This window comes from Pinus tabuliformis, chromosome 4_1 (assembly GCF_031772625.1).
Source record: "Pinus tabuliformis cultivar Carrire ecotype Pingquan chromosome 4_1, CPIR1, whole genome shotgun sequence".
NCBI lineage: Eukaryota > Viridiplantae > Streptophyta > Pinopsida > Pinales > Pinaceae > Pinus > Pinus tabuliformis.
Window position 1 is genome coordinate 561747303 of NC_142303.1, and position 22935 is coordinate 561770237.

Sequence of the window (22935 nt, forward strand, 5' to 3'; positions counted from 1 at the left end):
ACCTGCGAGGAGTGCTTGTAGTCTTAGCCCATAGGGGAAATGAGGTTTCTAAAGTTTAGATTGCATTCAACATTCCATGTATCAACATATTAATAGTAAAGTTGAATCAATTGTTGGGTTTGGGGTGAAAGTTGGATTCTCCCTAGCAAAATTAATTGTCTGCATTGCACTCATTGTGTCTAGAGGATCACATAGGACAACATTGTGGGTTATACGTATACTTTATAAAGATAAAAGCTTGACATTGGACTTTTTTCTAATTAGCACTCGTGTGTTGTGTTTCATTTCATGTGTATCTATTAGGTTAGTGTCTTGGTGCCTTGAATTATTGGCATTCATGTTGGTCTAAGTACCTAGGTAGAATTTAGAGAGTGTGGTGGATATTAGGTTATCAAGGTAATCACCCTGGCTTGATCATTCATCTTCAAAAATTTTGGGTGTTGTGGGAGTTAACATTGTAGCATGGTTAGTGGTGTCATTGGGTCTCTGGTGATGGACTGAGTAGCAGTGAGGAGCTGGTTCAGAAGTATTATTGTTTGGAATTGGAGGGGTTTTCTGAGCGAGCTTCAGATAAGGGAAATTAGAGTATCCAAACTCTAGAGGTTACATCTCAATGGTGTGATAGAATTTTTAGTGCAAGTTTCAGCAAGGTGTGGGAAGTTCGAGAAATGCATTTGTAGCATGGCTGGTGAGGTTGAGGTAGGAAAGTGAGGGAGGAGCCTCGTCATCTACAGTCCTTAGAACAAAGCCACGATGAAACAATTGACCTGTTAATGCCATTCACATCTCCCTTTGAGGGAACAACCCCCTCCTCGAAAGGGGTTACTAGGCTCTTGCACCAATTATGTAATTTGATTAAACAATTAGATCGAGCTTGGTAGGATGAGCACTAAGTATTATTAGATGTTTCAAGTCATTTTCAAAGGAAGGATTGGGTGATGCACAAAAGAATAGTCAGCTTGTGGAGGGAGCAGAGATGCACCCAAGAGTAGTTAGAGCAGTTGGATTATCGCCTGCCTCATATGGAAGTTCATGCGCACTATAAATTCAAGCCACATGGCTTGGATTTGGAGCACCCAGTCCTGGTAAATCATGATAAAGTCTAATGTTAGTTGGTTTTCTGCTAGTTTTATTAGTGTTTTGTCATTTTTTGTCCGTTGATGTATGTAAAACTTTGTATTTTAGCAAGTTTGTGATGTACCTAGGTATGCATAGGTTGGCCAATAAATCTAGTAAAAATGAGGCCAACTAATTTTAGGACTCCTCCAACAACACATGTAACTTTTGAATGAATAAAATCCTTCGATTAAAAAACAAAAAAAAAACAAAAAAGGTTTTTAAAATAAGTATTATTATAATTTATAAACAAAAAAGGTTTTTAAAATAATTATTATTATAATTTATAATTTGAATCAAATTTTGATTAATGTAGTTGTAAAACAGGAAAATATCACACGATTAATTAATTCAATATTTTATTTACAATTAACTTTTAAATTATTAAATTTATCCAATAATTAAAAATAAATATTATAATGATGGAAAGAAAATGTTAAATAATTTAATATGCTATTTGCATATTTTTCTTAAATTATTAAAAATATTTAATAATAAAAAATAATTATTTTTTTTTTTTTTTTTTTTTTTTTTTTTTTTTTTTTTTTCTGGATAAAGGCTAATCTATTAAATAAGAAAAAGAAAATTATTTACAAAGAGGCCTAGGCCTCTGAAGATGCAAGGGAGCATCCTCTGTCAGAGAAGACTGCAGGTGCTCAAGGCAACCTGGATTACATATATGGAGAAAATGACAGAGAGCATAACAGTGGTTGTAGCTAATGGCCTTCTGGCTTGCAAAAAGAGGACTATGCAAAAGAGCAGCATTTGATTGATATGAGATTGCCTGTAGAGTGTAGCTTGCTGCTGAAAACAAAGTACCAAACTGTGGTAGGGAGTCCAAATTCTTCAAAAGTCTGGAAGAGCTGAGAGTTCTTGAGGACTCCCGACTATGAAACCGGTGGCTGGACCCTTCTGAACCCGAAGGTGTTCCTTCAAAATTGCATAACACTTTCATTAAGCATCAAAGAAAAACATGAACTAAGCCTCTGGCGGCTTACCTTGTTCAGTGCCTGGCTTGTAAGCCTCCTCATTCATCTCCAGACTGTTGGTAGGCTGAGTGTCTATGTTGGCAGTATTCTGAGGCGATCCATGAGCCAGATGCTGAGGCAAACCATGAATTGGTTGCTGAGGCGAGCCCAAGCCCAGAAGAGGCTTCATCAGAGTAACATCAACAGCAATTTCCTTGTCAATATCTTCTCCTACTGCTGGTACCCGAGCATGATTCAATGGCTCCAGCTCCCTATCAGGTTCTTCCTGGCTGGACGAATCATCCTCTTCCTCTGTAGCAATGACTGTTATGAGCAGTGAGAGACGGGTCTGGTTCCTCCGGCAGCGAAAAGTGCAGCGTGAAGTGTGGACTTGACTGTCCATCTGGTCAGACTCTTCAGAGGGAGACGACGGAGGCTCCAACATGGCAACGGGCTGAATTGCCTGGGCCTCTTGCCTGCCGCGGATTCCCCATACCCCTCCACGTCTTGTGACTCCCCTCTGTCGTGGCGCCATTAACCCTGGAGAGCACACTTTGCAAACAATGGACAGTGATAATTCAAAAATGAAACTTGCTATCAGTTCCTCCCTAATTACAATTACCCAATTATGGTGCATAACCAAGCATTTTTCCAGCGAATGCCCAGAACACACATTCGGAACAGAGTGCTCAGAACACGCGGATGGAATGGGAGTTAAGCTGTGGCTTCTGCCCCTACTATCTGCTCAAACTCACACTCAAACGAATTAACTTCACAATACCTCATATCCCCACTGTGATACCTGCGCAGCATTTTATAGGACCCTGAGCTGAGCATTTCGGCGGCAATGGAGCCAAAACTCCATATAACGGCGTACATGAACATCAATTCGCCTCGCGCGAGGCCATCCTTCTTCTGCAGAGCCATCCGCTCCATCTTAAGCAGCGTTAATGCTTGGCAGGGGCGAGTTAAATGACCGTCCTGCCAGACGATCCTAAGATCACAGCTGCCCCCCATTACGTGTAGTCGGATGAGACCAGGTGTCACCCGCATCCGGGTGTGAAACAGCCTGTGGCTGCATATCTTCGTCTATTAGTGCCTGAAGATTGGGAAGATGATCCTTCGAGACTGTATCATAAAGAGGTCCAGCTGAGAAGTCTTTCTCATTATCTACCCCTAAATTAGCTAGGAAGTCCGCCAGCTTGTTCCCTTCCCTTTTTGTGTGCTTGAAGGAGACTGCTCTGTTCGCTTGCAACCAATGCTAAACCTGAACCAATCTAGATGCTAATCTCCAACTTCTACTAATCCTGTGAACTGAGGATCCCTGTTGTAGCTTTTGAGCCATGTTTATTAGAATCTGTGAGTCTCCCTCTACTATCAAGGGAAAATATTTGCCTTGCTGTGCCAAAGTGAGACCTTTCCAAAGACCTTCCAGCTCTGCTGCATTGTTTGTATTCCAGCCTATGGTGCCTAAGAAAGTTATAAGAGGATTTCCTTGATGGTCTCTTATAACACCTCCATACCCTGTCTGGCCCGGATTGCCCTTCGATGCACCATCGAAGTTCAATTGAAATGTGTTGACAGGTGGAGATATCCATTTTACAGTGTGGGTTCGGTGTTGCCCTGGATTGGGTCTGGCCAGAACCTTATCTTGCATCTTTATTTGCCAATTATTCCAGATTGCCCATTCCTGAGGTTGCTTCGGAAAATCCTCTTCAGACCAGGATTTTGTTGAGAGAGTTTCGCTGATGTTGATATGAATTCCTTTCCAGACCTGCTCTAGAGTCATTGATTGTTTCTTGAATATCCTCCTGTTTCGTTCCTTCCAGATATTCCACATAAGGAATCCTGGTATGATTTGCCAAAGGATGTTAAGGATTGTGCATTGATAAGGTGCTTGAGGCCATTGGCGGATTGTTTCTCTTATATCCCCTCGAATTCGCCCTTCCTTCTGACAGCGAAAAGCCACTTTCTCCCATATCTTTTTACTTAGTTGGCATGTCTGCATTAAGTGGAGCACGGATTCTTCTTCCTTGTTACAATTTAGACACATAGAGGGTCCTTGGAAGCCCCTTTTCCTGAGGTTATCCCATGTTAGGATTCTATTGTAAGATAGAAGCCACAGGAAGGTGGAAACTTTCGGCCATATAGGGGTTTTCCAAATTTTGCTCCATATTTGGTCCTTGTCCATCCTGTCCCTGATTATGATTCTGTATGCTTCCTTTGTAGTGAAAGTACCCCTCTCCTCATACCCCCACCTTAAAGTATCTTTCCCTGCTTGCTTTAATATCCTGCGTTTTTTTAGTTCTGAGTGGAGAGCGAGTTGGTTGTCATTTGAGCTGTAAGGTAGGATCAAGCTTGTTTGTTTCCACTCTCTCTGCTCGTGATTGTTTGGATCTTTCCAAAATTTGCTTATTTTTTCTTGAGGAGTTATCTCCCTTCCTGGGATGACTTGCAGGCTGTCTAGTAGTTTAGGTAACTGCTGCCAGGAATCTTCCCAGAACCTGGCAGTTTGACCATCTTTGATCTCCCAAAAACTATGTTTTTGAATTAGATCTCTGTGCTGGATAGCCGAGTTCCATATCAATGATCCCTTACTGGTTTCCGACATTCTGATCCGTTCTTCTAGGGGAAGATTCCTTGTGTATTTGGCAGTCCAAAGACGTGCCCACGGGTTGTTGAAATCTGAGAGCCACCTCCACCATACTTTCGCTCCCATGGTCTTATTGCTTTGCTCGGGATCCCTGAGTCCTATGCCCCCTGCCATTCTGGGAAGACAAGCTTTGTCCCATCTAATGAGGGCCCATTTTCTGTTTGGGCCTGAACTGCCCCACAAAAAATTTCTTTGCAACTGTTTGATTGTCCTTAGAACCCATTTTGGCGCTGCTAAGATGGAAAATAGATAGAGCGGCATAGATTGTAAGACCGCCTTTATTAGAACCACTCTACTGGCCATATTTAGGGATCTGTAAGTCCAAAGTAGCAGCCTTGCTTCCAATTTCTCTAGCAGGAGAGACCATGAAGAGTGCTTGAGGGCGGAAGCAGCAAGAGGAGCTCCTAGATATGATGAAGGAAGAGACGCCTTTGAAAATCCTAGAATGCGAGTGATGGCTCTTTGAGTATAAGGAGGTGTGTTAAAGAAAAATATCTGGGATTTAACATTATTGATGCAGGCTCCGGAAGCTTTTGAGAAGGAATCAAGGATTGATTTGAATGTGCGGGCTTCTTGAACAGATGAGTGGCCAAATAACATATTGTCATCAACAAATTGTTGATGAGAAAAAGCCGGGAGGTTGTGAACAGCAATTCCTTTAAGCTTATGCGAAAGGATGGCCGCTTTAATACATCAGCCCAGACCTTCGGCAAGGATGACAAATAGGAAAGGTGACAAGGGATCTCCCTGCCTGATGCCACGAGTGGGATGAAAGGTAGGAGAGGGGATTCCATTGATGAGAATAGAGAAAAAAGATGAGGAGATGAGACTGCTAACCCATCTGACCCATGGGGGAGCAAAACCAAAGGCGAGGAGAGTTTTTTGCAAGTAGCTCCAGCTTAAGCTGTCGAATGCTTTAGATAAATCAATTTTGAGAAGCATCCCTGGCTTTTTTAAAATCTTGAGAGAGTGGATTATTTCGTGGGTGAGGATGATCCCATCAGTGATTTGACGTCCCTCTACATACCCAGATTGTTCTGGAGAGATGATAAGGGGCAGCAAGGGTTTCAATCGAAGAGCAATAACCTTTGAAACAATTTTGTAAATAATATTACATAGAGCAATGGGACGATACTTATCTGGAGTGTTTGCTTCTGTGGATTTGGGGATCAAAGCCAGAAATGTAGCATTCATAGCTGGATACATCCATCTGAGGGATCTTGATTCCTCCACCACCTGCCAGACTTCCCATTTTATTAGTTCCCAGAAATGTTGGAAGAAATTTGATGTAAACCCATCGGGGCCTGGGGCTTTCCCTGCCTTAAGTTGGTTGACCGCCAATTCAACCTCTTGAAGACTGATCGGTTTGAGAAGCAGCGTATTCTGGTCTTCAGTGATGATTCTTGGAATATGCCTTGTAATATTATCAAAGGCAGCGGATCTGTTTATGTCTGGTTCTTGATTCATCCTTTTGAAGTAGTTTACGAACTCTTTTTCAATACCTTCATGATCTTCGATTTTGCATCCTTGCTCATTATTTACAAAGGAAATTTGGTTAATCATACGTCTTTGTACTGTTGTTCGGTGAAAGAATTTTGTGTTCTTTTCACCTTCCTTGAGCCATCTAACCCGGGACTTCTGCCTCCACAGTATCTCTTCCTGCATATCTCTATCCAGAATTTGCTTTTCTATTGCTTGCTCCTGTTGTGTCAACTCCTCGGATCGGCCCTGAGAAATAATTTTTTGTTGAGTGTCCTTCATTTTTTGAAGGAGGATTTCTTTTGATCTAAAAATGTCACCAAAGGTGGATTTGTTCCAACGCTTTATTTCCTCTTTGAGATACTTCAGCTTCTTTTGGAATTGGGCCATTCTTGAACCTTCTGTGTCTCTGAATTTTGTCCAGGTTGTTCTTATGAAATCATGGAAATCCGAATGTGATAGCCAGAAGGATTCGAATCTGAATGGCCTTTTTAGATTATTGCCTGGTCTGTTCCAGTTTAAGGCAATGGGCCAATGGTCTGATCCTGAATAAGGAAGAATTGAGGCAGTGAAATCCCCTCCCATATGTACTGCGTTATCAGAAACCAGGAAGCGATCCAGGCGCGAGGACACTTGCGTCGGTTCCGTTCTCTTGTTGCTCCAGGTATAAAGACCGTTTTCAGTTGGAATGTCAATCATCCAGTTGTTTTGTATGAAGTCTTTGAGTAGATTGCCGTCTCTGTTGATTCCACTGCGTCCTCCTTTCTTTTCATCCAAAGACGCTATCATATTGTAATCCCCACCTGAGATCCATAACGGATGCGTTCTGGTTGCATTCAGTTGCGTTAATGCCTCCAGTATATTGGTTTTTTGTTGTATTTCTTGCGGAAAATAGACATTTGTAATGTGCCCATTAATGTTTGTGCCGTTTAAGTGAAACTTGGCTTGGATGAAGTTTCTATTGGCATGTATATTGTCTAGCTGTATTGTTCTAGCGTCCCAAAGGATTGCCAAGCCTCCGGAGGCTCCTTGAGCTTCTACTGCCGAGACCTGCCCTGCAGGCCACGCCTTGGCTGCTACCTTTTCTAAAACTGTATGCTTACATTTGGTTTCTTGCAGAAAAATAATTGCTGGTTTTTCTGCCATTATCATGTTTTTTAATAGTCTACCCTTCTTCTGGTCGTTAAGCCCTCTAATGTTCCAAGATATCAATTTCATTGGGAAGTTTTAGGGTTGATGTTAAAATACCTTGATAGCTGGGCATATCTCCCTGAGTCTACCATGACTTCTCCGACCTTTATCATTCTCTCCAGAGCAGATTTCCGTCCTCGCTTCTTGATGTCCTTTGCAATAAACTTTCCATCCCATTGGCTACCCGTTTGAACACCAAGTGAATATTTCTTCTGGGCTTTGTGCAGTACCTCCTCAAGTTTGTGCACTTGCGTTTCAGTTATTTTGTCGAAGTTTTTGGTTTTGCAAGCAGTTTCCAGACCAATAATATCCAGTTCACCTATATCAAATGTTTCTGTGTCTTCATCCATGTTCTGGGATTCTTGACGGCTTTCCTCATCTTTCCGTGTTTTGCCTGAGCCTGATTCTGTTAAATCTATCTCCATATCCGGTTGACTCCAGAACTTTGCTTTGGTGGTATGCAGATTTCCTTCATGATCTGGGCTTTTTCCTTTGGATGTTTCTTTAGTTTCCTCAGACGTTTCCTGATTCGGGATATGCTTGGCTGATGGGGGGTCTTGCATGTGTTGTTCTTCCTCTGCCAGAACTGCAAAGCTGTTGCTAGTTGACGGTTTTGAGGGATCCTTCAAGGCCTGCTTATTCTGAAGTGGCTGTTTCTTATTCCCTCTTCTACGGTTGGCAACTTTGATGAAACCATCAGGAGATTGCTTACCCTGATCTTTTTCAGTGGTTGTCTTATTTAATGGGCAATCTCGGAACAGGTGCCCTAATGCGTGGCATTTACGACACCTGAAGGGCACATGTTCATAGTCGATTAGCTGTAACCATTCTACATCCTCATGAGAGAGACTTATCTTGTCAGGCAGGGGTTCTTTTAAATCCATGTATACGCAGATCCGGGCATATGATGTATACTTCTTCATTTTGGTTTCTTCTGATACCTTGACAAAATCTCCAAGGGCTTTCCCAATCTCTTGAAGCGATTCTTCCTCCCAGTATTCCCATGGTAATGAATACAGCCTGATCCAGACGGGTGCACAGCTCAGATCCTCCTTATCTGGATTGAAGCGTTCTACCCATTCTTTTAGAAATAGACCTGCTGAGTTGAAGAAATATGGTCCATTCTCGAAAACTCTGTTTCTATCCTCCAAGCAGTTGAAGACTGCTGTAAAGAAACCTTTTGGACCTAAATGGAGGGATATATGTCCTTTTGGGTGCCATTTAGTGTTGATCCAAGTCCTCAAAGCTTTCTCATTTGGCCAGATGCCTATAAACTTACCTATGAGGGCGTGATCCCTCATATATTGGATTCTTGCATTGATCCTGTGGCTGGGGAACTCCACTTTGGGTGTGTTCTTTGCTACAGGCTTGCATGTAGATGATCTTACTTTCTGCTCTTCTGGCATGGCTTGATCTCTCTGCCCTTCTAGCATATCCTCCGTCTCCTGGTCATTTATGCTCTGATCCTTTTCTGGATCTTCCTGATTTGCGTTCTGTGTCTCATGCGTTGGAGGGTCCCCTCCAGCCCCCTGACGGGGGTCCATTGCCGCCGCTGTCAGCCTTTTTTGTCTGTTGTGTGCAGCGTAGCCACCAAGGTGAGCTTCCGCCCCCTGCAGTCCGCCTGCGAATGCAGGTCTGCAGCTGCCCTAGTCGTTGTGCGCCGCCTCCATGATCGCCATAGGGTTTTCGCCAGTTCTCTCTTTCCAAAAAATAATTTATTTTATTGAACATAAATCTCATAATAATTATGTGAAAATTTTAATAATATTTGTTAAAAAAACTACTTGAAGTTATTATAATAATATTCTTTAAGGTATTTAAGTTCAACATGTCATTTGGATTAGAATCTGGGTGGATAGGATAACAATTATTTTCCTGAGTTATTTAAGATAACTCCAATTGACCAAGAATATATATTTATGTCAATAGACATGTCTATTTCGCAATAGGCCTTTCAGAATTTAAATTTAGTTATTAGTGATTATTAAGTGGACGGTGGACATTTAACTTCCATGGAATATGCTAAAATATTCCTATTAGGTTAAGATTTATCTTTAAGTTAGTTATGCTCTTTTGATTAATTTATCTTGAATTAATTAATTAAACAAAATGTCATATCAAATATGTGTCACACTGGATATGTGGTATTCATAAGCCATGTTATTGGCTCAACTAAATATATTTACAAGTTAATAATGTCCATGGTAAAGTGGGGGTGAATCTACATGATTAAAAATCTTGTTTAACTAATACATTATTTTTATAAAATATAATAAAAATAATTTAAAATAAAATTATGATGTACTTAATTTTTATGATTTTTTTAAAATCAAGCAATGTGAGATGTCTCTTGGTGTAATTGTTTTTATTCTTATCATGGATTAATACCTATCAACACTTACCATCCATTTAATTTATACAATAGGGCTAATATATATATATATATATATATATATATATATATATATTCTAATTTCAATGGATAACTGCAAATTATTTTAAATAAAGTAATCAAGAACTAAATTAAAGTTTTTGTTCTTTTTCAAATATTAAAATTTCTAAACCTATGATGGATTAAAAATTTGTTGTTTATTGAAGAGTATGCAATTATTATTGTATAGATGTGTGTTTTCTCTAACTAGCAATTGCAACTAATGTTGCAAAGGAAACGTCCTAAGGCGGTAGCATAGGTATGAGTAGTAAAGAAGAATGGAAATGTAATAAACATTGAATTCAATTATTCAGAAAACATATATACAAAGTGAAGCATCTCAAAGTTAATTTAGAGAATGAAGGTAATTATTTGTGTCCAAAATAATAAACTCCACATTGCATATAAAATGAAAAGAATATCAACATGTTGCTTGAAATATTAGATTATGATCTGTGAAGTTTGGATTTCATCCTCATTGAAAAAATTGCCTACAACTGATCAAAACCTCAATAAAAACCCCACTGACTTTGTTCATGATTCTGCTATACACAAGATTAACATGTTGATGCATAATTTCAAATTCAAGAACATATTTACTTCTGAAATCAAACTTTATGTTAAAGTAACTGGAGGGAAACACAACACTTGCATACAAAGTAAGAGCTCATGCCTTGATATCATTTTCCACATCTTTCTCTAATTCTTTTCCACTTGCCCATGCATGACTCATGCCTCTACCAAATTCCCAATCTGAAATCAAAATAAAAGTGACATGCCACTTCATATGGAGGCAAGTATGATTTTGAAAATATAAAGCAACATAGTTCTAAGATCACTTGAGTCCAAGCATCATAATGGAAACTACAATGCTAAGGAATGCCATTGATTGAATCTTCATTTATTTTGAATCAATTATAAAATGATGACAAATTTTTCTGGAGATAATTGTGTAATCATGTGAATTTATGGAACTTAAACAAATCCAATTGGTAGAAATATTCCATCTAAGACTGCTATGTTCCTTGAATTTCAACTAAGAATACGAAATGATTTTTAGCTTGAATGTCATTCCTTATGTTTCTAAGGATTGTATCTTTGAAACGAATACATCCTAACCCATCGTTGTTTAACAACACAGTACACTCCTAACTCAAGGGTTACCCTTTCCTCGTGTCACATAGTTTCTTTATGATCGGTTTTAAAAAAATTCAAATAATTTTTGTTTTCATCTAAATAAAATAGAATAAAGGTCATGTTCTAAAGTTTAAATTGTTTCCTATTCGCTTCTTTTAGGAACACAAATTTAGTTGAAGTCATCGTTTCTCCTATGAGAAGTCTATGGGAAACCATATAAATTGATTTTCTAGAGTGGGGTTTGCTAGGAGAAATCAAACCAGTGATCAAAGTTGCAATGAGGGACAGTGAGTACGAGGCAGAGATGCAAATATAGTGCCAGAAGACTAACACAGAAGCAGAGAGGCAGACGCGGAGCTAGAAGGAGCCACACATAGGCCAACAGTGACTGAGCAGCGGCCAGAAGTGCCTGCGTCGTCCATCCAGAGGCTATAGAAGTGACGAAGAGGGCCAAAGAGGCTACGCAAATCCTCAAAGGGCTGACACAGAGGGTTTCAGGCTAACGCAGAGGCCAGGATGGCTGATGCAGTGCCTCAGATTGTGCTGGAGAGGGTTTCGTGGGGCAGAATTTCAGAATATCTACTTCTGAAGAGAGGTATTACTGCCAGATTATCTATCTCTATCGGGTGGGCAAGTTTGGCACCTAGTGTACTTAAGAAAAGCTACTTAATAATAAAACCCTTAGAACTACTGCATCGGTTTTTCTAAGTTGGGTTTTTCTGGGGACAATTGTCCAAAAAAAACGGTGTCCCTTGTATGTTTGTCTATTTCTTTCAGTTGTTGATCTGTAGATGGTTTAGATTGTATTGTGTTTATTTCAGTGTTTATATGGTTAAATAACTTGTTAGTAATTAAACAAGTAGGCAAAATAAACCAGAGAATACAAATTAAATTTCTAACAGGTAATACTTAGAAATTTCAACAATTCCTTTACACCAACATACATCCTTCCATCTACTCTCCTAAAACCTCATACACAAATCCACACAAGTAACCATTACCATGATAACTACCCGCATTGAAACAGACATGGAGGACAAGCCCTTCTGCATGTTTCCCAAATTCCAAACCATAATTCTTTAATTACCAAGCTAGGACGTGAGGTGGTGAATCCCCTCCTTTGGCCCTGAATCTTCTCGATGTGCTACCCCCATCAAAGGTTTAAAACCTCAATATTTAAAATTTGTAACTTCATTTAATTTTTTTAACAAATTATATATATAACAGTTTATTTAATAAGTTTGTGAAAATATAAAGTAAATGTAAATATAAAATCTTATGTTCACAATGACACCTATAATAATAATTGTAGCTAATGAAATAAAACATATCTAATACTAACATGAAATGACTCAATTACCAATAAAAAAACAATATTAAAGAATTAAAAAATGAAAAAAATTCTAATTAATTAGTGTAAACAAATCCAGTTTATCCTCCAAACAAACACTATAATTCCCTATCCTTATATATTATGGAAGAGGGTTGGATACTTGGCAATGATATGGTAGTCTTTTATTTGAGTTTTTAGTTTCTTAAAAATTTTACTAAAATCTATACAAATTGATCATTTTAATTCTATAAATTTATTAGGTATTATTTATAATCATTATAATATCAAAAATAAATAATTTTCAAATATCTTACTCTCCTTGTCGAAAATGGGCATCACCAAAATCTCTGAATTATAAGGATACTTTTTTTCACTAATTAGTTGATTTATTTCATCTAAAATTGCATAGAAAAATGGCTTAGAGGGAAAAAGTTGCCTAAGCCCGACACTAGTAAGGATTCCATAAACAAAACAACATTGAAGGGAATTACTCATCAAAATCACTAAAGCCTATCAGTTATAAGGATATCTTCCTCACCGAATTAGTAGATTTGTTTCATTGAAAGTTGCATAAAAATATGGCATAGAAGGAAGAAGTCTCATAAGCCCTTTAGAGGATAATCTTCAAGTATGCATAAGAAGTATAGATGTTGATGTGGCTTTGGAGGACAATCTTCAAGTATGCATAATGTTGTGCTCAGAGTTTAGCTTGAGATAAAAGTTATATAATTGGAAAACTCTCGATAAGCAAAAGATGTTGGTGATGTTAGAAATGAGCTTTGAGTTGATTATTAAAAGATGAAATTTTGTTAACCCCATCTCCATAATTTACCCAAGGAGGAGATATTTGGACATGCCATAGTGCTAATCAAGGATGGGAGATGATGACCTTAAAGTTTATTCAAGATATAAAATTTTACTAGTGTCATGGATTGCTATGGCTACAATATTATATTTGATTAAGGAAGAGATTCAAAAGTGCATAGTGAACCATCAAATTAATTGCTCACGAGGATTCATGTGGATCTAAATGCATGGAAGCTTTCATGGATATGTTATATTGTTGAATTTGTTTCAAACATATAAAACATGACCACTCTCAATAGAGGTCCATTCTAGCAATGTTTTTTTTTTTTTTCGGAGTGAAAAATCGGCATTTTTTATATTAAGGCATTCTAGCAATGTTTACTAATGAGAAAATTGGTTGAACATTAATTTATGTAGGTAAGGTGTTACTAAAATGAAAGTAAAAATGTGTATAAAGTGGAGGTGGAGTCAATGTGAGATATGTTTTAGAAGCACTTTCAACTCCAACCCAAAGTGTAGTACCTACACTTTCATTTTCATATGTAGATTAAAAAAGGTAAGATAAATATGTATTGATTATTAGTAGTTAAAGTATATTTTATCTTCACTTCACTTTAGTGAATTTTTACGTTAAATTTAATCATATTTTATGATAATGAGAAATTAGGTTGGAGAATGAAAGTATACATTTTATAATGGATAAAGTATGTATTTTATTATAATGAGAAATTAGGTTGGAGAATGAAAATATGCATTTTATAATGGATGTAAGTAAACAGGAAATGGATGAGGGATATTGAGAAGTGGATGTAAATTCAAAATTGTAACTTGAATTTAATCATAAAATAGGCTTGAGAGTGAAAATGTGTATTTTAAATAGATATAAGTAAAGAGGAACTAGATGAGTTGCATTTTGAAATTGATGTAAATTCAAAATTGTATCTTGAATTTAATTATAAAATACGTTGGAGAGTGAAAATGTGTATTTTAAATTAGATATAAGTAAAGAGGAACTAGATGAGGTGCATTTTGAAATGGATGTAAATTCAAATTTGTAATTTGAATTTAATCATAAAAAACATATTTTAAGAGAATAAGGAATTACTTTGGAGAGCTAAAATATGCATATAAAAATAGATATAGGTAAAAAATAAGAAATTAATTTGGAGAGTGAAAATATACATTTAAAAATAGATATAGATAAAGAGAATAAAAAATTAAGTTGGAGTGAAAAAATGCATCTAAAAATAAATATAAGCAAAAAAAGAGTAAGTGCATTTTGAAGTGGATGTGAATTCAAATTTATAACTTAATTTAATCATAAAATATGTAATTTACAAAAACCAGAAATTAGGTTGGAAATGAAAATATACATTTTAAAATGGAACTATCAGCATGCGTTTTGAAGTGGATGTAGGTAAAGAGGAATAGGGGTTCGAAGTGAAAGCATGCATTTTAAAGTGAATGTAAGTGAAAAACCTATAGGGTGAAAGTGTGTGATTGCCGTATAAATGTCATGTACGTAGGGACGAGTTGCAAATTTGGAATATGAAAATTGAGGTGGAAGTGGGGTAAACGTCAAATATGTTATAAAATGTTAATATGGGTAGGGATGACTTCAAAATGCGGAATATAAAAGCTCGGGTGGAATTGGGTTAAAGGTAAAAGTTCAGATGAGGTAAAGTGTGAAATTTAAAGAATAAAATAAAGCAACGCCGTGCATGCCCTTGAGTGTGGCAGTATCAGCTTAAAGGGTTAGCATTTATTCATTCTTCAATCTTCACGTTTCTTACTTGTCTGCGTCTAATTCTTCTTATCAGAGAAAACGAACGAATACTCTGCAGGATTGTCCAGAGTGAGTTGTTGGTGCTCTTGGTTAATTCCTATGCCCTGAGTACACAGAATTTGCAAGTAGCAATTATTTGTGTGAGAGCTTAAAATCCTGCATAATGAAAGCATAATTAATGTTCATATGTTTCATATCAGCGGTCGTTGCTGCAGCAGCAGTGGACAATGGGAAGATTCACATAGTCCACATGGATAAATCTCAGATGCCCACTGTGTTTTCCTCTCATGAGCACTGGTATGATTCCATCCTTTCATCCCTCACAACAAAGAAGAAACAAGAAGCCCTACTGTATTTTTATGACACAGTCATGCAGGGGTTCAGCGCCAAGTTAACCCAATCAGAGCTGGACGCCCTGAAGGAAACGCGAGGTCACATCTCAAGTTACCCGGACACGGCGGGAAAGTGGCTTACCACATATTCTTTCAACATCATCGACCTCGATGAAAAATCTGGCATATGGCCCCAATCACACTTCGGCAACAGTTCAGATATGATCATCGGACTTCTAGACACTGGCATCTGGCCCGAGAGCCAAAGCTTCAGAGACACCGCAATGGGCGAGGTACTGGCCCGTTGGAAAGGCCAATGCCAGGCAGGAACTGCCTTTAATAGCTCGCTCTGCAACAGAAAACTCGTTGGAGCTCGTTACTTCAATAAAGGATTCCTGGCAAGTGGTGGCCACATAGATCCGATCCACGATTACAATTCCACCCGAGATTTTAAGGGCCACGGTTTCCACACCTCGTCCACGGCCGCAGGAAACTTTGTGCCCGACGTTGATTATGTTGGCTACGCAACGGGCACGGCCATAGGCATGGCGCCTCGGGCACGGCTAGCCATGTACAAGGTCAACACCAACTCAAACCTGAAACTCCATGGATGAACGAGAGCATGCCGCAAGTGGGCGAAGGAGAGCATGCCGTCGGATAACAAGGCCGAACAACAAATTTCAAAACAAAGCGGTAAAACAAACATCAAATTCAAATGGCGTCCGGAAGTGGGGAATATAAATGGGAATTTGCTGATAATAAATTCGAGGTACTTTGACTGCCGGCAATATCACGTCACGTCAGTATTTCCCGGTGGAGGCTGGAGTCCTTTCCAGAGCCGGAGCGTTGTCCCGTTGCATGCCCATGCATGTATGGTGAAGTTGCTAGGGGATTCACGGTCCACTGTTAAACTGTATTTAGAGAAAATTTGACAAAGATATTTGTAAATTCAAGTTATAGTTGTTAAACTTTAAAATTTTAGATGTACTATATATATTTTTGATAGTGCTGAATCTATTTCCAGTGTCAAAAACACGATTAAAACACTGCCTCTACCAGATTTTTTGAAATTTTTTTGCCTGGATTCCGGCTACTTTTAGCCGTCCGAGCAATTCCTCCGCCTCGTTAGACGACTCTTTTCATAATAACATAACAGATAGCATTTAATAATGGTACACTTAGGGGTTAAATTTGACGCCCGTATACCCGTATTTAGTTTTTTTACACGTAAAATGCTTTCTAGTTTCAAATCTCGACGTCATGTGTAACTTGCCAATAAGTTTTAAGAACGTCAATATGACGAGCATATTTAAAAAAAAATAAATAAATAAATTATATATATATTTAACCTTGCGCTGAATCATTGTGAATAGTGATTCATTAACATTTTTAATATCTAATTTAATAATCCACCCGTATCGCAATTTCCCAAGTGACCACTATCCGGATTCCAGACTAAGTCATAAATATCAATTTCTAATTTTCAACAGGTAAATGGTATGGTATTATTGGTAATTAATTCCTAGCTACCCACAGCCGAGTTATGTTACTAATTTATGGCGATTCGGACTAAGTCATAAATATCAATTTCTAATTTTCAACAGGTAAATGGTATGGTATTATTGGTAATTAATTCTCAGCTACCCACTGTCGAGTTATGTTACTAATTTATGGTGATTCATTTGCAAGTTGTAACTTCCAAGTTCCAATTCGTGTCAAATTCCAATCAACAACAATCTGTAAGTTATTCATTGTTGAATGTGGTGACTTTGGTGAGGAGCAGGGCATAAGAAAAACTCTGCAAAGTCTGGAACTTCGAATGCTACAAAACCAGAACTCAGCCGACCAAGTAACCAGTAAGTGATAGCCTATTAGCCATAGATAGTGAGAGATGCTCTGCTCTATTCGTTTTTCTATGCATGCTTGTTGGATATCTGTATTCGTTTTTCTATGCATGCTAGCTGGATATCTCTCTAACACAGTGGTGTTTTGTTTTTTAATTTTTAATAAATTGAATTTTTCTAGATCTTTACTTGGCGTTGTGTATTTTGATTGGTGAAACTTCCTCTGCAACTTTTTAACTATATGGTTTTCTGTCATTCTTTACAAAGATTTTATTTTTCCCTTTCTTTTGTGCAGAGAATTAGTGTAAATGGGTCAAATAGGCATTTGAGAGGAATATCAAAACCACCATATCCACAATCAGGGGTTTCAGTCGGAGTAGCAGGAGGACGACACTGGATAAATGCCTTCTTCAATCCCCCTAATGATCCCATTGTGCAAAAAGCTATCAAAGATACCCAATTTATTTATATATATACACACTTCAGCCTGGCTGATAAACCTACAATGTGAATCTTTGTGTATAATGGTAGGATCATCAGGAAGACTGAAATATATTCATTAAACATACATTTGGATGTTGCTGTGTATACTTGGCTATGTATTGTAACTATTCCGGCCCATAATCAAGTAAAATCCATATGATGACAGGATTGATTTAATTCAGCCTTCATAATGAACCTTCTGTACGTATCCAGTTCGAAGACTGAAGTATATTCATTAAACATACATTCGGATGTTGCTGTGTATACTTGGCTATGTATTGTAACTATTCCGGCCCATAATCAAGTAAAATCCATATGATGACAGGATTGATTTAATTCAGCCTTCGTAATGAACCTTCTGTATGTATCCAGTTCAAATCCATTACTATCTATATTGATATGAAAGAACGATAAGCCGTGGTTCAACCTTCCCTATTATCCCCTGTGTATCTGTGTCTGTGAATGTTGTGCTTAGACTACATAGATATAAATCATTTGGGTGAAACTGATTATAATTGATTATGACTGTAACTATTACAACTTATTAACAGTGAGACTCAGTTGATGAATGCAAGGGTATGCTTCACCCTTCCTGCTGAGCCTTCTCTCTGTGAATGTGTGATATGGTCCAATTCCATAATTAAGTATACTGTGCTAGAAGCAGGGGCCTTTTGTTGCTCATCCTGGAACCGCTGGCTCATAGAATAACACAGCTCCAGCCTCCAACGCAGGGAGGGTGTTGCAGAGCTCTGGAATCTCCTCATAGTTGAACCCAAAACCCAGATCCAGGCACCCTTTCAGCTCATCTAAGTCACCTATACTTTAGCCAATGAGTTATCAAGGAGGAATACATCACCTGTGTGGGTTAAATGGCTGAATACTGTAGGAAATGAGAATCTACAATCCATAAAAGAAATGCAATTAGTAAACAAGGTAAAACCATGACAGCACACAAAAATCAACAATTCAAAATAGATCATGGTTACCAAATACGAAATGGGCCGAACCTAGTGGATAACTACTGGCCAGTAAAGAATGACATCATATATGTAATACACATGTAAGTTACCCATAACTCACCTTGCCTTACTAAGCGCAGGTTTTCCTGTTAATAATATCAACTGTTTGACTTAGTGCAACCAGAAGAAAACAAAGAATGTGATCTGATTCACCATTCATGATTGTGGAGGAATTGTTGGAGGCTCATATTTATCAGCTTGAATTTCAATTCTAGTTGGGCTGCTAAATGTTTTAACATATGATCTGCACCACGGCTCTTATGCAATAGAGAGACATTTTTGACATGAAAATTGCAGAGGTGCTATCACGGAGTAAGCACGAGCAAAAAGAAGCAATTAAACATTTCCTGTGTCTTCCAAGTGTTCCACATAATCTATTGCCTCAGTATTCTTTACCACGAATTCCTTCATGGCTTTCTCTCCTGATTCAACGTCCCCCAACTTACACGGAGCCGAAGGACTAGCGGTGATGACAGCTGAATCTTTCATATACTCTTCTTCGGGCTCATTTGCAAAGCAAAATATTGTTTCAGAGCAGTACTCTGCAGCCTTTTCTGAAACAGAGGGCTTATATTTCAATAGCTTTGAATACTCATTTAGAATATGGAACATGTAATCGTATATATTCGACATATTCAACTCGTTATGAATAAATTTTTTCGCTGCCTTTGGAATCTCCATTACCTGCAGAAAAACCAAGTTCAGTTTGCTGTTTTATCTACAGAAAAACCAAGTTGAATTTGTTGTTTTATCTATAGAAAGTAAACAGTTTGGCAAGACTGTTATGAAAAACTTACCTCGTTTGGGTGCTTGTTTCCCCAGTCCACGGCAAACTGTATAGAGTCACATTTTTTATCGACTCTTATAGGCCAGTAATGGCGTTGGGGAACAAGCCCTCTGCTATAAAAGTCATAGTATTGTGGTGTTAACAAAAGAGTTGGTGAGTCACACGCCAATGACTACTATAAAATAAATTGGCTGGGTTGTAAAGTCTATGCCTGGAGTCTATAGTACTCAATGGTGAAGTTAAATGTACTAAACCGGACACCCAAATATGGGATACGCTTTGCAATTTTGTTTCCATTTACTTCATAAACTGACTGCCTATCAGCTACACCTTGCATTAGAAGGCAGATAAGAGACTCCCATTGTGTTCTGGCCATGGAATCTCCAACAAACACAACACGCAAACCCTGCAATCTTCTTAGGATATCAGGTGCATTAAACCTGCATCCACACTAAGTCTAGTCAAGACTCCAGAGCTCCTGATTATATGTGAAATAAAATTAAAATAGTAAAACAGAATAGCTTGGAATATAGGCTTTCACAGTTTTATATATTTGTTAGAAAATATTTTGGCTGTAACTGTATTTAACATAAGTCATATTCTTTATTGCTCCCTGATGATGACTGAAGTGTTCACCCAAAAGTCGTTGGACTGTAAATTCATATGTAGTTACAGCCAAAAAATTTCTAACAAATTAGAATAGACGATATACAACATGATAAAAGATGGAACAAGATAGATCATATGATATTGTGGTCTTCCAATGTGGTGCATAGTTAAAAAAAGCTAAAACTGCCAATGAGGTTATTTAGATTTACCTCGGTATATCACAACTCAGGGGTTGCCATCTCCATTTCAGGTAGTCTTTATCTTCCCGGCCATTGTTCTGACAACGAAAACCCAGTTCTGCAAAAGGACAGGCAGAGGCAGTGTACAAAGGGTATGTACTATCAGGAACCCATTTCCCACTGAAAATGTCACAGTTGTTTGAACCATACCCTTGAATGACATGGTTGACTCCAGCATCGAGTTGGCTAGAAGAAATAAACCCCTCGCTAGGATACTGAGGATGAAAAAATCGATGGCATGTGATGATTATACTATAGATGAAGAGAAGAAGGACCGCTAAATAGCAAAAACACTGATGCCCATTTTTCTGCAGTCCTCCTGATCCAAAGCCATAATTCCTTTGAGCGAAATGATTCTGCAGAGTGAGAGCTCCAAGGGCAGTTGACAGTGGTTTAGTTATAGAGACATAGGCCGAAACGAAATAATTATATAATCGTCGGCACCTCATCTGGAAGCAAATTCAAAAAACAAGGCCGTTATGTAGCTGTTGCGAAGTTAAATATTTATTTATGGCTAGGCACCAGTAGGTTTACAACAGCCTTTCAGCTTCTGATAATAGGTGCCGATGCACAAGATCCAATGGAAACTTAGGATGGATAATCACTAATGCCGTCCAGGCACAAGATCCAAGTGATAGCCAACCTAGTAAATGGCTAACAAAGGAGCGCTGATGTTGCTAGAGAGGAAGAAATTTGAGACCCGCGTCTCACAAATTATCCACATTGCCATTAAACTACAAGTTATGGTTCAAGAAACAAGGCTGTTTCAGAGGCTTGCTAGGATTCTGATGGCATCTCTATAGCCTAAAATATGATAATTTTACCAATCATCACCAAATGACCAAAAAAAAGGTCAATGCCACTACAAATGACAATCGATTATACCAATCCGTACTGGTGCCGTAATCTACCGAAAGCATAAAGCAAGATACAACAGGATCGGCCAAAAGAACATGAACTGATTACATAAAAAAAAAGGTAGGACAGAGTGCAAGAAATCAACTATCAAACCCTCGATTCCCCTTCACTCCCAAATGATAACCAGTCATACCTGTGCTACAATGCAGAAGTTACAGCACAAAGAATAGAGTAAAACATCAGAACCCTGATATATATTCATCCATCATACCCGCATTAACAAATCAGCAGCAGTGAGGGGGGTATCTGGTCACCTGGGTTGGGGCATTTTCAAAAACAAAAGCGCACTGTTATCGAGGATTCTCAATCTGATCATGGTATCAGTTTCTGATGGAGCAGATTACTGTCACCTGGGCATCGATACTGATATATGTTAGCTGATCGAGGAAAAACAACCGAAAGTATAAAACACCATTTCACAATACACGCATTCCCCCAAAATTGAAAGCGGACCAACCAAGATGTGAGCAGGTGGGAACTTGGAGAGTGAGAGCAGCCTCATCACTGAAAATATACCTGAAACTACGTTTATGACAACTTTCCGTAACTGAGGATTGAGGAGATCATTCCCTGAACAGTTTGTGAACTGAGCCTCCCATGAAAGTTCCAAACACAGGCAAAGAATCTAGTGCAGACACAGGAAATAAAATACAGAGGCAAACTGTTACAACAAGAAGAAATCTATGTTCAATAGTGCTTCACAAATTCGACATGGAGTTTTACACAACGCAAAAAAGAGAAATTGCTTTTAGTTTCATTCATATACAGAAAATTGCTAGCCCAATACATTACACACGTGGCTTTGATATATAGCCAGCGGGAGTCTTTATTTGAGCAGCTATTATAATCAATGACACATATCCGAAAATCAATTGTCTTGTGTAAAACCTTATAGTTCATGGAATTTTCCACCGATATGCTCATCAAATAATTGGAGTCGACAAGTTAGGCCCGTCAATTGTAACAACAAAAAAAGTTCATATAGTTATGTCTATGCATTGCAAATGATAGTATATCATATTTCACATGAAGAAATGCATAACATCAGATTTCCATACCATTTTTGTGTATAATAGAATGTTGTGCATGTGGTCCACATTTCTTTATTGTTGAGAAGATAACTCCAGTTCATTCATGCTCTTTTTTTTGCACGAACTCATCCAACCTTTCAAAGTGTAGTTTATCTTTCCCTGCTTTTGACTTGCGACCACAACACCTTTTCTTATTGACTGGGCTCAAGAAACTATGTTTTCTCTTGGTAGTGATCTTGGATGGAGTTATAGTATTGAAAAACGTTCTGTTGTATTCTTGACATGCTTTGTCTACCAATTTGTTTAATGCATATCCCTGTTCCAAATTTGTAGGTATTATGGATCTCCATTTTCTCATGAGTTGATGAGTTAACATGTTTCATCTCATCATCTTCAAATAATGCACTATCTAGTCGTACGTTGGTCGATTCAACATTATATGAAAAATTATCTAAATCATCAATGCTTGTTTCATTATGATAATTTAGATTGGGAGGAGAATCAAAGCATGGCAGAAGCTCTGTTTGGATTTCTAGGCCCAATATAGGTGATTCATTCAAATCAAATAAAATTCTAGGAATTTCTGTAGTATGATTAGTGACATTAGGAAATACATTTTCACCCAAACTAATGTTACTCGCCAACATCTCAACTTTCAATACATGTTTACAGACATTTCCATTTAGGGCCCACTTGCAATTACAAAAGTGTAGATTGGAATATTTATATATGACATTGTACCAAATATCATGAGTATTCTTATTTTGGATAC

General features: G+C 38.1%; 1 protein-coding gene and 1 pseudogene across 2 annotated transcripts; one reads left to right on the forward strand and one right to left on the reverse strand.

Annotated features, from left to right (window-relative positions):
* The first annotated feature begins 11491 nt into the window (after window positions 1–11491).
* On the forward strand, window positions 11492–15847 carry LOC149177096 (subtilisin-like protease SBT3 pseudogene; annotated as a pseudogene).
* Window positions 15848–18287: 2440 nt separating this feature from the next.
* On the reverse strand, window positions 18288–21773 carry LOC149177097 (protein trichome berefringence-like 7). Of its 2 annotated transcripts, XR_016258723.1 has the most exons (4): window positions 20185–21773; window positions 19377–19806; window positions 18641–19263; window positions 18288–18457 (listed from the first exon to the last, which is right to left on the reverse strand). XR_016258723.1 is itself a non-coding variant. In XM_089423286.1 (2 exons), exons 1-2 carry the CDS (start codon window positions 20661–20663, stop codon window positions 19572–19574), a joined length of 714 nt encoding a protein of 237 aa, XP_089279412.1. In that variant the 5' UTR covers window positions 20664–21719; the 3' UTR covers window positions 19557–19571. The 2 variants fall into 2 exon arrangements, 1 of the variants encoding a protein (XP_089279412.1); XM_089423286.1 differs by lacking the exons at window positions 18288–18457; window positions 18641–19263 and having other exon boundaries at window positions 19557–19806; window positions 20185–21719.
* Between the last annotated feature and the right edge of the window lie 1162 nt (window positions 21774–22935).

Excerpts from the sequence above, each read along its gene's own strand:
- LOC149177097 (XM_089423286.1), bottom strand. The coding sequence starts at position 20,663 with ATGAGGTGCCGACGATTATATAATTATTTCGTTTCGGCCTATGTCTCT. Across the intron at positions 19,807-20,184 it reads CTGAGTTGTGATATACCGAG|GTTTAATGCACCTGATATCC; the intron begins GTAAATCTAAAT and ends GTGTGGATGCAG.